General features: G+C 35.7%; 1 protein-coding gene across 1 annotated transcript in view; it reads right to left on the bottom strand.

The window, feature by feature from the left end:
- Dhc93AB (Dynein heavy chain at 93AB) overlaps window positions 1-15,648 on the bottom strand; it is a 1,274,973-nt gene that overhangs the window by 116,499 nt on the left and 1,142,826 nt on the right. The window contains exons 55-56 of the mRNA XM_090403805.1: window positions 11,063-11,256; window positions 7,018-7,294 (exon numbers count right to left, since the gene is read on the bottom strand). Of these exons, the coding sequence (XP_090259931.1) occupies window positions 7,018-7,294; window positions 11,063-11,256 (471 nt within the window). The remainder of the gene's footprint in view (window positions 1-7,017; window positions 7,295-11,062; window positions 11,257-15,648) is intronic.

The following is a 15,648-nucleotide window of genomic DNA, read 5'->3' as shown; positions in this document are numbered from 1 at the left end:
AGAGAGATTGAAAAAATATCTGGCAAATGGTATAGCTGAGAAGGGGAAAGAAAGAAAGAAAGAAAGAAGAGGTGGAAGGGAAGGGAAAGGAATGCTTGACTAACAGAATGGAAAAACTTTTGTACAGAGTCTTTGATAAGAGTTCTTGATGAGAGTGTGACAAAATTGTGCTTCCCAGATGCAAAGATTAATGATGCTAGTGAGGTAATGAGGATGCAGCAAAGTGAAGGAGCTGATCATTTTGATAGGTGTAAATGATTTGAGAGGTGACAAGTATTGTATGACAGAGGACATCAAAGAGTTATTGCAAGTACAAAAAAAAAAAAAAGAAAAGTGACAGTGTAAAGATGGTGATTCCATTACCATGGTATGATAGAGGTGAATAAAGGAAAGCCAGGATTGCAAATGAACCAATGCACAGACTATGAAGGAGGAAAAAATTGCAGTTTTTGTATGTGTGAGTGAATTCAATGGGTTACAGGACTTAGATAAAAGCTGATGATTTCTGCTTTAACAGATTTTGTGTTGTTTGGAGTCTGGAAAAAAGGGCTGCTGAATGTAGTGAGACTAGAGGTGCAAAATCAGCAAAACTGGAACTATTTAGTGGGAGATACAGGTGAGAATGTGTGCAGACTTCAATGAAGCAAATGAATGTGAAGATGAACAAAAAACTACTGAATATAATTCTGCAGATAATAACTAAGAATGGAATAGTTAATACAAAGTGTAAGGACAGTTGAAGGCCTAGGGGATGGATTGCATTTTATGTATACTAATGCCAAGAAGAATCTGGAACAAGGGTAAAGAACTTTTTCAGCATTGGTTAATTCTTCTTGGCCAAAATTTATTGGCATTAGTTTAAAATGGCTGACAGAAGACGATATAGTCAGTGGGTTAATATGTGAGGGGTATAGTTTCAGTGAGGATAGAGAGAAAAGTATTTGGGGAGAAAGGGTTTTTTTGGTTACAGACAAACTGCAACCAATAAGGTTTTTTTTTCATACATTTCAATTCATTCCAATGTTCAAAATTTTTTTTCAGTGATCAAAATGACTTTAAAGTTGAAATACCCTTTTTTTCTAATGTGAGATGAGCATACTATTGGTATCCTGGAGGCCTGAAATGTTGTGAAAAACAACCACGTTTTCTCTCTAGAGTAGGGTTTCCCAGATCATCTAACCCTATCTAGTCCATTCAGAGTACTACTGTACTCTGAAAGGTATAAATAAGAAAGGTGTACTCTATAAGGTACTTCACAGGTAAGATTAAAAACAAATCACGGATTATAATTTCTTTACCTTGCATGTGTCTAAGTATTCTTGTTTTCTATTATTTTTTACTGTTCCATATCTGTTTTTTTTATTCTTCAATCTTCAATATCTGACTCGTGGTCATTATGAAACTCTTTACTCAAATATACCTTTGTTGCCAATAATGTGTGGATGCTTAGATGGTGATTATCACTCATATTGTTGTTTAGAGAGAAAACATGTCTAGAGATAATAATGAACTAACTTAATTTATTTAGTTGTTAAATAACTAAGCCAACATTTCTCAAGAGCGGATATGCTAACCCCTCGGCCAGCTAGGCTGAGTGGTTAGCTTATTCGCTCTCCAGCCAAAAGGCTGCAGGTCCGAATCCTGCGGTGGGCATGGATGTTTGTGATTGTCTGTGGAAATACTAGTGGTGGTGGTGATTGGCAGTAGATGGTGCTGGTATAGTTGCAGTCAGTTGGTTGATTGAGTGGTGGAGACAGATAGGTGCCCTCTCTCGATGAGTCTTTAGACTCCTTGGAGGTGTCTAATAATAATAATAATATTTCATGTTGGTAATGTCCATTATCTAATACTATAGTCATTCTGGGACAGCAATTGTCAAGGCTCAGCAGACTGAATAGGAAAAAAACTACCCTCATGCAGAAACAAATATAAATCTGACAGACTGTCAGAACAAAATCTCCCAATTATTAATATTCTTCTTCTTCTTATTATTATTATTATTAGTCCTTCATATTATACAGGAAAAAATACAAATCTGAGAGATTATTCCTAAACTGTCACAGCAATAAAAATTCTCCAAATGTAAACAAATACAGCTGCCTCATCTTACCAAAAATCTGGCAGATGATCATTTTGAGACGCTGGCAGAACAACTGAGATTCCATTCCTTACTACCTTTTATTCATCTTTGATTTTCTGCTGGTGTGCCTGCAAGCACAGGTTGAGTATATCTTTGCATCCATGAAGATGCCTTGGTGATCAAAGAAAAATATTGGCCTACTAATTGAACAGTTGGCCTACTAATTGAACTCTCTTATTATTCCTAGACACTTTCTTCTATAAACAACACTGCATGAATGATCATAGACCATGCTAGGCATTCTGCTAGAAGGTTTGTGCAAAGAAGGCTCATGGTTCAGATAAGTTTTTTGACTAACTAATTGTAAATGAGTGTGCATTTATGTGTAAGAATTGCAGCAGAAGTTGTGCACTTGCAAGGTTTCTGGTGTGTGGGCTTGTTGGTTTGAGCTTGTTTACAAAATCATTAAAGTTAGAGCAGAGTATAGTAACCAGTAAAGGAATGATGGCAGCAGCTTTGTCTTAACAAGAGTTATATTTTGATTTTAGTTGTTTCATAAAATTTCAGGTGACCTAACATATTTGTTAGATTATGTTGATAAATTATAGATATTTAAGGGTGCATGCAAAGTGTGATCTGAATGCATGATAAACTTGATGGGTGGTAACATATTGGTAACTAAAGGTCATAGTAGCAAGAATGCAACGAGAAGGATGAGTGCTTGTCTGATAGCAAAGAGAGACATTGTAAAATAAAAAAGATTTCTGGAAAAGCAAACAATCTGCTGAACAAAACAACTGATGGTAGTAAGAATAACGAAAGCAATATGAATGCAGGTGATGTTGAAAAACAGAGTGCAATTAATGGTAAGATGGAGAACAGCATTGATGGCAAACAAGCTGTTGTGACTAATGATTAAATAATGCAAGATTTGAGAGCTGAGTTGGTGAAGATGAGGCAAGTGATGACACAGAGTGAAAATAAAGATGCAGAGTGAAATAAAGAGAATTGTAGATATGTATGGAAGAGTGAAGAAAGCAACTATGAATGATATCATATGAAAGAGGTAACGAAAGGCCTGCAAGTGGCATTATATCGGGATTCAATTATTAGAGGTGTGGTAAACAAGAAGATGCATAAGGTTTTACCTCCAGGCATTGTTTTCCTGGAGGTAAAATGATTGAGGCATTTGATATGAGGCGTAAGTGAGCAAATGACTTGACTGGAAACAAAGAAAATGTAAGATTGGATTTCAGGAGGTTGTTGAGAAGGATAAAAGATAGTAGTGTGATAGGACAGAGAGTCAGTGTATTGCACATGTATGACAGTGATGAGATCAGGTGGACAGCAAAGATTGTGAATGATATGTTAGTAGTAGAAATGTGTCACGAGAAATGAGTGCAGTTTGTTAATGTGTAGAATGAGTCTGAAGGAGGAATTGAACTGTATAAGAGTGATGGATTTGAATGGTTTTGGTGTGAGTCGTTTGCAGAGACTGCCACTAGGAAAGAGAGAGAGAGCAGTTAGTGCACAGAATGAATCTGAGCAAGTAAAAGTGATGTGAAAGTGCAGGAGAGAGTAAGGTAAGAGAGAGACTGAATTGGTGCTTATGAGTGAAGAAGTGGGTAGCCAGATTGTAGAGAATGATAGAACAAGTGAGCAAGAGAAACAGGGAAGTGGGGAGACTAAGAGTGGGCAGGGGAATACAGCGTGAGAAAGGTTGATGCTTCAAGAGGATGTGAATGCAGATGGAGACAAAAAGGGAAGGGGATGACCTGGGATGTAGAGAAAATAGCTGAATTTAAAGATGATTCTAGGATGAGTAAGAAAAAGAAATAGCTTGAAGAAAGTATGGACAACTAATAAGTGGCATCAGTGACATTTGTTATAGATCTAGAAAAGAGCTGCTATGTATGTATATGAATGCTAGGAGTATCAGAAACAAAAGAAAATGAAATGGTTACATTGATTGAGCTTGTTTACCCAAAAACTGCTGGAATAAGTGAGGAATGGTTGGAGGAGGATGACATCCTGGAAATATGTGAGGAGAAAGGAGTGCAGTTTGTTAATGTGTGGAATGAGTTTGAAGGATGAACTGAACTGTATAAGAATAATGGACTGCATTTGAATGGTTTTGGTGTGAGTCAACTGGAGAGCCTGCTACTGGATGGAAGAGCAATAGGTGCAAAAAATGAATTTGAGCAAGTAAGAAATGATGTGAAAGAGCAGGAGAATAAGGAAGGAGAGATAGAAGTGGTGTTTACAAATGAAGTGGGTGTCATGAGTGTAGAGAATGAGAGAACACATATGCAAGACAAACAAGGAGATGGGGTAACTCATGGTGGACAGAGGAACATAGTGTGAGAAAGGTTGATGCTCAAAGAGGAAGTAAATGTGCATATAAACCAAAAGGGAATGAAAGGTTAGGAAAACATGTTGGCTTTGAAGACGGTCTTCTGGGAAGAGTATAGAGAAAAAGAAATGGCTTGAGCAAAGAATGGAGAAGTCACATCTAATAAATGGTATCAGAGAAACTTGTTATAGGCCCAAGAATATGCTGTGATGTTTGTATATGAAAGCTAGAAGTATCAGAAACAAGGGAAATAAAATGGTTCCGTTGATTGAGTTTGCTCTAACAAAAATTTTGGAATAAGTCAGATATAGCTGGGTGAGAATGACAACCTGACAGGAATAAAGATGGAAGGGCATGATGCATTTCGTGAAGATAGAAATGGTAAAAAGGAAGTTAGAACGCTGTTGAGAATAAAAAAAAGAGTTATGTCTACAAGGTAGAGATGCAAGAGGGACATAGTGGTAGTAGGTTTGAGGCAGTCTGGTGTGAGATAGAGGAAAATAGAATGAAACACTTTGTTGGATATTCCTATAGACCTGGTAATGTGGAGGGTAGTGACCATGAAATGTATAATCAAATTGGCCAAGCAAATAAGAAAAGGGTGATTTTAATTATGGCAATATAGACTGGGATGATGATATAGCAACCAGAAGTAAATAAAATGGGTTTTTTCACTTTTTGAGGTTAACAACATCAGGCAGTATGTAACAGAGGGCACACGAGGATTGAAGTTCTTGGATTCGATCATCTCATCAGAGGATACTATTATAAATGAGGTGTTACATCACCCTCAAGATGGTGAGAGTGACCATAAAGTGATTACCTGGGAGGTTGGCAGCAGTGTGAGGACTTCTGTGAGGAAAGGGAATATGTGGAACTGCAAGACTGCTTGTAGGTATAGCATGGAATGAGGAGTTGGATGGAAAGGAGATCAACTCTTCATGGCTGATATTCAAGATCTATGTAGTAGAAGCAATGCCTAAATGTATTCTAAAAGTGAGAAGTTTAAATAAGGCGTGTGAAATGCAAGAATCAAAAGTATAAGCATATAATACAAAGAAAAAAGGCATTATAGAGGAAACATAAGAGAAGTGGTAATAACCAATTCCATGAGCATTACAAAGACCAGGTAAGGAGGGTGACTTGGTTGGTAAGCATAGCAAAAGTGCAGTATGACCAGCAGCTAGCTAATGAAGCCAAACAAAATCTACAAATTTCTTTCGATATGTAGCCAGCAAACGTAAGAATAATTATGGTAGGATGGCAGTGAATGCAGAAAATGGTATAAGGTGCAGAGGATAAAGTTGAGATATTTAATGGGCAGTTCACAAAGGTCTTTCATTCTTCTGGATATCACATCATGGCAATTTTGAGAGCAGTGGAAGATAAGGAGGAGAAACTGACTGTCAGTGAGCAAGAGGTATATGGGGAGTTGAGCAAACTTGATGTTAATAAAGCTGTGGGACTTAATGATGTGGTAGTGGTTTTGAGGCAGTATGGTGTAAGATAGAGGTGAATATAATGAAATATTTCATTGGAAGTTGCGATAGATCTGGTAATGTGGAGGGTAGTCACCAGGAAATGTATAAGCAAATTAGACAAGCAAATAGGAAAAGGGTCATCAATATGAATAATTTTAATTATGACAATATGTATCAGGAGAGAATAAGAGAAGTGTTAAAATTTGAAATTGTTCGAGATTCTGGTTTTGTTGTACAAGGCTTTGATTAAATCACATATCAACTACTGTGGACAGATTTTGTCACCCGGTTTTCAAAAGGGTGAAGAGATGCTGGAAAGGGTCCAGAGGCAATGGACTAAGGTAGTTTCTGATCTCTGGAATGTTGATTATGAAAAAAGGTTCAGAAGATGCAAGTTACAGATATAAATTACAGATATATCTCTATCCACTGCACTATAGTGCAGTGGATAGAGACATACAAGTCGGTAATGGGTTGCTATAGGATTAATGTTGAAGAGTTATTTGACAGTTATTTTCAAAAAATAGTGGTAGATCAGGAGGAGAACAAGAGGTCATACCTGGACATTGTATAATGAGAGTGTGAGCAAGGGAGTGAAATGCAGGTTTTTTTGCATGGAGAGTTGTGAATGACTGGAATGCATTATATGAAAGCAATGCATTCCAATCATTCCAATGCATTCCAAAGCATGATGTCTGCAGAGAATTTGAATGGGTTTATTGAATGGTATGATTAGCTCTGTGTATGACAAAGAGACCTCCTAGATGAATCTTTGACTCCATGGGGTCTTAGGATAATAATAATATTCTCTTTACAAATAACCAACACCTAAGAAGCCTATCTGTATGCATAAGTGACCTCAGCTATTAGCTTCTAAAGTGATGTACATTTTTCATGACTCACCTAACACATAGTGAAAATTATTTTATTGATACTGTTTTCCACAAGTATATTTCAGTACTGTATATATTGGTTTGTTATAATGCTTAGTAAACTAGAATATTTCGTTATCTGAACGCCAATAATACTTTTATTCTATTATTTTAAATAATGTATTCATTTTCTCAGTTTTGAATTTGTGATATAAGATATTTCACACTCACCTGTAATATAAGCCAATGTCCTTTTTCTGCTGCTATATTTAATTCATGTAGTGCCAAATTTTCCTGTCCTTTAGCAAGTGACAAATTGCATAAGTTCCCACAATCAACTGAAACTTCCAAAGTTTTTCCAACAGCTTCAATACTGTTTACAGGGTTTACACCACCATCTTGAATGAATAAAACTGGTGTAGTATTATTTATGTTTTGAATATATGTCATAAAGTCTGCAGGATGACTTTTTACATACTTACTACCTAACATCACTTCTACAAAATTGCTGAAAAAAAAGAGAGAGAGAGAGAGATGAACTTTATACATAATTTGATGCAAATATAAGTTATTTTACAGTAACATTCCTCTAAATTTTCCTAACATACTAATTCATAAAAATTGCTTCATAAAATAGATATTCATACAAATGAATATCTTCTTATTTTTCTAATAAAAAGATTAAATTCACTTTTATATAGAAGTACAAAGTCCTGAATCTAACTGTTCAAAACTTGATAATTATTATTATTATCATCATTATTATGTGACACCTCCAGGGAGTCCAAAGACTTATTGAGGGAGGGTAGCTCTACTCTACAGCTCTCTGTCTCCACCACTCACTACACCAACTATAATGAACTGCAACTACCATTATCATCTACACCACCACCACCACTAGTATTTTCACAGACAATCACAAACATCCATGCCCACTGTGGGATTTGAACTTGCAGCTTTTTGGCTGGAGAGCAGATTCACTAACCACTTGACCAACCAGGCTGGCAGTTTATCCAATTGAAATTTTTTCTGTGTGCACAAAAGAGGAAAGAGGAGTAAACTAGAACAAGCAAATTTTGGTTATATATTTCAGGAATTGCTATTTTTGAAATTATATTTCACTGTTTAATCAAACTACTTTCCTCATGTTACTAGAAAAACGATTAAAAATTAATATATTTTAATAATAATTGTTGAAGAGCCAAGAAGGCCTTGAGTGGAACATTGTAAAGCAATTGAATGAGAGAATGTTAAAAGTCCATTATCCTTTCACAGCCAGATATTTTGAAGATAAAAGTTTTGAAACTGAAGCTTATGAGGATATAATCTTTCACACTGGAGTTGTCTTGGTGGTGTGCTACTTAAAAGATATGAACTTTGCAGAGGAGCTTGTATGTTCACCTGTTATTAGTGCTAATATCATCAGTATCAGTACTTGGTCTTACAACATGTGAAGCTCTAGATCACTGTCGTATAGCAAATCACTGCTTCTTTTTTTTTTTTTTTTTTCAATGGATGCATGTAATAGTATTTTTAAGCAGTCATATATGTGCTTAAGAGATTTAAATTTAATTTATTTATGTCAGATATGCAAAAATGAAAAATTTAGAGTAATTTTTACAAATGAAAAAGTTAGAAACAAAAAATTATTGAAGGCAGAATCAATGCCAACTGGTTTGGTTGATTATCCACACATTAAAAGATGGAAAAAAAAATTTTTTCCCATCGTTTGCATTACTTACTGTCTCTCTATCAAGATTATGAAAGTTATCAGCACGGGTTTGTTTGTTAAGAGGAGATTTTACTAAATTACTTATGTACTATAACAAAGTGACAAATACCTTGGATAGGAGAGATGCATATACAGTGGTATACTTGGATTTTGCAAAAGCTTTTGATAGGCTTCCACAAAACAAACTGTTAAATAAATTGAAACAGATGGATTGCATAACAGACTTCTGAGTTGGATCAGTGACTGACCAGATAGGAATCAGGAAGTGTATATGGGGATGCAGTATTCTGTAAGAGGAAGGCTACTAGTGGTGTACTGCAGGGATCAGTTTGTTGTTCAATTTGTATATTAATGATATTGGGATGGGTTTAACTAGTGAAATGCAGCTGTTTACAGACAACCCAGAGTCAAGTAGATGTTATAGTCTTGCAGGAGGACTTGAGGAGATTGCATGAATGGGGAGATAAGTGGAACTATCAGTTCAATGTTGCAAAGTGCAAGCTTTTAAACATATTTAAAAAGCACGATGGGATTCAAACATCTTGAAAAAGCAATGATGGGATATAAATTGTGTACTTCATGGGAAAACTTTGAAGGGGGGTAGAGGAGATGACAGATCTGGAAGTGGTGGCAGACAAGGACCTGAAATTCAGGGGCCACATTGCATAAGTTGTAAAGACATCACATAATGGCATTGATGGCAATAGCAATGATGCAGAGGACCCTGACATGCAGAAATAGAGATTATGATGCCATTGTATAAGGCCTCGATCAGGCCTCATATGGATTATTGTGCACAGATTTGGTCACTGGGTTTCTCTGGTGATGAGGATATGTTAGAAAGAGTCCAGAGAAGATTCAGAAACGTAATTGGTGGTCTTTTGAATGTGGAGTATGAGGACAGATTGAGAGGATGTAAATTACAAAGCCTCATGAATAGGTGAAAGATGGGGGGGGGGGGTGATAATATGACAGACATACGGGTTTTTTTTGAAAAGTTTGGTAAAAAAAAATAAGTTAGACACATTTCTTTTGGAAAAAATCACCTTTATTTCTCAACATAGTCTCCATTGAGGTCTACACATTTGGTCCAGCGAGTTTCCAATTTTTTCATCCCATCTAAAAGTAGGATTTGTCAAATTGTGCAAAATAGTCAATGAAAGTCTTAATGACATCCTTGTTCGAAAAAGTTTTTCCCACTGAGCCAAATTTTTAAGTTTGGGAACAAGAAGAAGTCACACAGGGACAAGTCTGGAGAATACGGTGGATGTGGAACCAATTTGAATCCCAATTCATGCAATTTTGCCATTGCAACAGCCGATGTGTGGGACAATGCATTGTCTTGATGAAAGAGCACTTTTTTGTGTGCCAATATTGGCCTTTTTTTTTTCAGTTCTTATTTTAAGCGGGTCAACAATGACACATAATAGACTCTTGTTATTGTCTTACCATTTTCAAATAGTCTATCACGATAATTCCTTGAGAATCCCAAAAAACAGTAGCCTTCACCTTCCCAGCTGACAAAACGGTCTTCGCTTTTTTCAGTGCTCTTTCACCAGGGACTGTCTACTATTTTGACAGCTGCTTGGACTCAGATGTGTAGTGGTGGATCCAAGTTTCGTCTATAGTCAAGAATCAAAGCAAAAAAAAAAAAAAAAAAGAGAGAATCGCGATTAAACATTGCCAAACACTGCGTTGCTATGCCTTTTCGCATGCATTTTTGATTGACAGTCAACAATTGCGGCACCCATTGCGCACACAGCATTTTCATGCAGGATATTAGATACCTGTTCAGTTGAGATGCCTATAATCTCAGCAATCTTACGCACTTCCACTCGGCAGTCTTCTATAACGATACTATGGATTTTGTCAATCATGTGCTTCATCATCGATGGACTTACGACCATGTCTAAACTCATTTATTGAAAAATAAATAGTCTTTAATGCTGGTGCAGAGTCCCCATGAACTGCATCTAACTTGGCTTTGATCTGCACGGCCGTCCACTTCTTCAAATAAAAGTGTTTTGTCACTGCATGAAACTCGTTTTTCTCCATTTTTATGAAAAATGTGAACATGGTCATTTTAAATATTTGCTAAAAGTGAACTACGCATTGTACGTGGCTAAAATTTTGCCAGGGGTCATGAAAAAGATGATATGTGCCAACACTGGAAAGAATGAATGAATTGTGTCACTGTCTATTGGAAATTTACCAAACTTTTCAAACCGTATAAGCTAGTCAGGAGTTGTTATTAGATTGACATGGAAGAGATTTTTCATAGAATGGGAGAAGGGGAGGAAGGAATAGAACAAGAAGCCATCACTTGAAACTGTATAAGGAGAGTGTGAGCAGAGGAGTGAAGAGTAGAGGTTTTTCATGGAGAGTGGTTGGTGAGTGCATTGCCTGAGTGTGTTGTGAATGTAGGCACATTGAATCATTTTAAGGCATGGTTAGATGAGCATTGGGTGCAATAGTGTATACTTCCCACAATGAGTCTCTGGCTCCATGGAGTTCAGATGTTAATAATAATAATAATCTCCTTACCTCATAGCATATAACATCCGATCGGGTCTCAAACATCTTAAAATGCACATTCTTTGGAGCGAAGATTTATTTTTCCATTGTTGAGGAAAATTTTCTTTTTCAGGACACTCACTTTCAACAATTTTTTTCCATCGTTTTGCATTACTCACTATCTCTCTGTCAAGATTATGAAATCCATCCATTGCTGAGAGAGTCTAAAGATTAAAAAAGAATCTGATATAATAGTCTATTTAAAACTGAAATATCTCATCCATAAAAAAGTATTATTATTAATAAGAAATACTTCAATGATGTCAAAGGACTTTTTGGCTTCATTAGCTAATTGCTGCTCATACTTCACTTATATTTTGCCTGTTATATGCTTATTATACTTTAGAGAAACTTACAGCAATGAGTCTACTTATTCAAAAAAAAAAAAAAAAAAACCAGATAAATTTGGCATCATAAATGGATTTTTAGTCAACAAGAAATAAACATTTAATTTAATTTTTTATTTTTGTACCTATACTACTGTCCATATTGTCACGTAGGTTCCATGGAGAGACAGTTCAAAGATCAAATGGAAGTAATTCAAAGATGATATCTTACATACGGAATTGTAAATATGAGCACAGGCTGAAGAAAATGTAGACATTCAAAGTTTGAGAAATTGAGAGAGGACAGGAGAAATATACAAACCTATTATTTGTAAGGCAGTTGTAAAATATGTATGTATGTGTATGTATATAAACCCAAACCTCTTTTTACGCGATAGATACGTTCCTAAAAATTACGCGAAAATAGAATTCGCGTAAAAAGAACTACTGACTCCATAGAAAAAGTGAAGTTGGTTCAATTTGTTAGGATCATAAGATTTTTATTTACATTTCATGGAGAACACACATACTTATAATGAATTTTAATAACTTTAAAAAAACATATTCATTTCAGTTGTTTGCTAAGGATTCTATAAAAAAATTAGGTTATTCGCTATCAGTTTGTCAGAAACTGACAGCAAATAACCTAATTTTTATTAGATATGGTATTATTGTCTTTGACTTCCGCCTCAACTTGTGGAATTCTTCTTGTGATGCCTTGAACAAAAGTACCATTGGTTGTTTCAGTGGTTTTATGCATGAACTCAGTTATTAATCACTGTGTTGATGCTTTAGATAAGTCGTGATATAATTCTCTTATGAAGACATTAACAACTTAAGCTCACGTGAAAACTTCTCAGCATGTTCTTCATTTGGATCATGTCAGGCAAAATAATTGCCTAAATTACTGGCCAGTTTAAGACCTTCTTTAATTATATCAGCAGTAAAAGTAGGATTATCTTGATCATTATCATTAACTTCTTCACTTTCAGGGGTCTCAGAAACAATCTCCACTATTTCATCTTCGCTAAGAGGTTTATCAATTAACAATCCTTCGATATCTGCCAACATAAGATCATCGAATCCTTCTCTGCCAATTTCACAAACTTATTATATTAAATTTTCCAACTTATTATATTGGGGAATTCTGTAGTATGATTGAAGGGAACAGGAGCATTCTCTTTAACACATGCAGGCCAAATAGCTTTCCAGCATGCGTTTATAGTTTCTGATCTCAATTCAGATAACGATAATCGAACCTGATCAATACAATCCATAATTGAAATTTTTTCCACACATCCATAACTGACAGTGTTTCATCATCATTTAGCTTGCTCAAAACGTAGTGAAATGTTCATCGGACATAATATGTTTTAAACGTCGCAATTATACCCTGATCTAGGGGTTGTAGCAATGATGTGGTATTGGGCGACAGAAAAAAAAATTGCACATTTGGGTGTTCTATGGCAGGATGACGGGTGCATTATCAAGAATCAAAAGCACTTTAAATTCGAGACCCTTGTCATTCAAATAGTGTCTTACTTCTGGCACAAAATGTTTGTAGAACCACTCAGTGAAAATATCAATGGTCCCCAAGCTTTTTTGTTGACCATCCAATGAACTGGCAATTTTTGAAAATCTACGGCTTTCATTGGCCGTGGTCTTAATGATTGATTTATGAGCAGTGGTTTTAACATCTGATCTCTTAAAGCATTCAACAAAATAGGAGTGTTATGTGATCCTTTGCTGCTTTGAACCCACCAACAGTTTTTTGCATTTTTGATACATAAGTTCTGTTTGGCATTTTTTCCAGAAAAGGCCAGTTTCATCCATATTCCAAACTTGTTCATGAGTGTAACCTCCATGTTCAATTATTTTAGCAAGTTTTTGTGGAAATGCTTTAGCAGCTGTTTCACCTTTAACTTTTATATTATGAAGAGCATGTCTTTTAATAAACTTAGCCAGCCAACCATTGCTTGCATGAAATTCATATTTTTTTCCTCGATTGAGATGAAGCATCTGGCTGCAGTTTTTTAATCTGTTCATAAAATCTCAATGCTGATTGCTTGATGGAATTTCCGTCAACTGGCATTCTTTTTTGTACATTATCTTCTATCCACATCAATGTTTTTTGGCCTTTTTTAGAACAACATCTCTTGTGTATGATGATAATTTTGCACTCAAATTTGTACACAGAACATACCGCTTTTCTAATAGCCTCTTCATTTTTCTTTATAGATCTGACAGTTGATTCACAGACTCCAAAATTTTTAGCCACAGCTGTCGCACCTTCCCCAGTTTTGAAAATTACATATTGTTTACCATTTATTATTTATTATGCTTAATTTTAAAATTGCATTATAAAATTAATAATAAAATTATTAATTGTATAATGAAATTTTTATTTTGATTTCACTTAAAAAATGCAAATGCAAAAAATGCAGTAACTGTGTTGTCTACTCAAACACCAAATTCAAACTGCTAAGAACTGTTTTTTATGCACAGTCAGTTATGTAATTCGGGGAATTTCCAATAAATGAAATTCATAAGAATTTAGAATTTTCTTAATTGAAACGAGAATGCAATTCTACAAAATTCTCTGAATTTTCTTGAATTATGGATTTTTTCCTAACTTAGACTTTAGGTTGGTCGTGTAAAAGTGAATAAAAATCGTGTAAAAAAAATTATTTTTGATATCCTGATTCGCGTAAAAAAATTCGCATAAAAAGAGGTTTAGGTGTATATACAAGTGGGTGGCATTTTGCATATATATATATATATATATATACACACAAAATGCATATATATATATATATAGAAAGTATTTTTACCTTGGGTATAAATATGTTAAAGATACCAAGTAATTTTAAACCTGGTTTTACTCCATTTCCCAAGTAAGCAAACAGACTAAAAGTCAAGTTTGCGCCTGCAATTGATGCAAGTCTAACTGATCCCACAGGTAGTGCAGGACCAGGGCAACTCGTGGCAAAGGTGGAACAAGCTCCGATCACTAATCTTAATATTTACCCTTAATGCCAAAACACATCTCCAAGAAGGGGATGTATGATGTTTTGTATTAAAGGCAAGGGGCCACTACCCAGACCGGTTTCGACCTTTATTGAGGTCTCGTCAGTGGGAGCTAGGCTAGAATTAGAAAAACCAAGATTTAGTAGTACAGAGCTTGTAAGTATTTCACCAAAACAAGTTACCATAAGGTGTTTTAACCTTATTATTAAATAAGAATCTCTGGAGGAGATATATAAATGTAGAAAGTATTTTTACCTTGGGTATAAATATGTTAAAGATACCAAGTAATTTTAAACCTGGTTTTACTCCATTTCCCAAGTAAGCAAACAGACTAAAAGTCAAGTTTGCGCCTGCAATTGATGCAAGTCTAACTGATCCCACAGGTAGTGCAGGACCAGGGCAACTCGTGGCAAAGGTGGAACAAGCTCCGATCACTAATCTTAATATTTACCCTTAATGCCAAAACACATCTCCAAGAAGGGGATGTATGATGTTTTGTATTAAAGGCAAGGGGCCACTTCCAATCTGTCACCACATCCAATATATATATATTGGATGTGGTGACAGCCCAAGACAGGAGGATGTGGAGGAGACTCATCATCAACAGTGACCCCATTTAAGTGGGAGAAGCTGCAGAAGAAGAAGAAAAAAGAATATATATATATATATATATATATATATAAAATAATTTTTTTTTTTTTTTGACATGAAAAACTACAAGGATCTACAAGGCTGGTGATTATGAAATGCTTAGGAAACAACTGGGAGCTATAGTGTTGAAAGAGGGGTTGAGTGAGGAGACAGATTCCATATAGGCATTGATCAAGAGCTATTAAACAGCTGCAATGTTCCAAGTATATTTCAAAGGAAAAAATGCTAAACAAGGTAGGATTAACACGTTCGCTGCCACGCTACTTCGGCATAGTCTGTTCCCATACGCCGAGCAATTTCACTTCTTCAAGGTCAGTGCGGTAATCTCGTTGCTGGCGGTAAGCGTCCTACGAGTATACTCGTAGTTGGCTTGTGCAGAGCATATACCTTCTATGAGAATACACAGTTTTGATGCTAACTCCACAAGCCAAGCATTTTCACTTCTTCAAGGTCAGTACAGTAATCTCGTTGCCGGCGGTAAGCATCATACGAGTATATTCGTAGCTGGCTTGTGGGTCTGGTTTATCAACTACGAGTATACTTGTAGTTGGC

Source organism: Typopeltis vanoorti, chromosome 1, assembly GCF_054136105.1.
Source record: "Typopeltis vanoorti isolate ZY-2024b chromosome 1, IOZ_Tvanoo_1.0, whole genome shotgun sequence".
NCBI classification, from domain to species: domain Eukaryota; kingdom Metazoa; phylum Arthropoda; class Arachnida; order Uropygi; family Thelyphonidae; genus Typopeltis; species Typopeltis vanoorti.
Note: the sequence above shows the minus strand (reverse complement) of the source record. Positions and strands in the feature narration are given on the sequence as shown.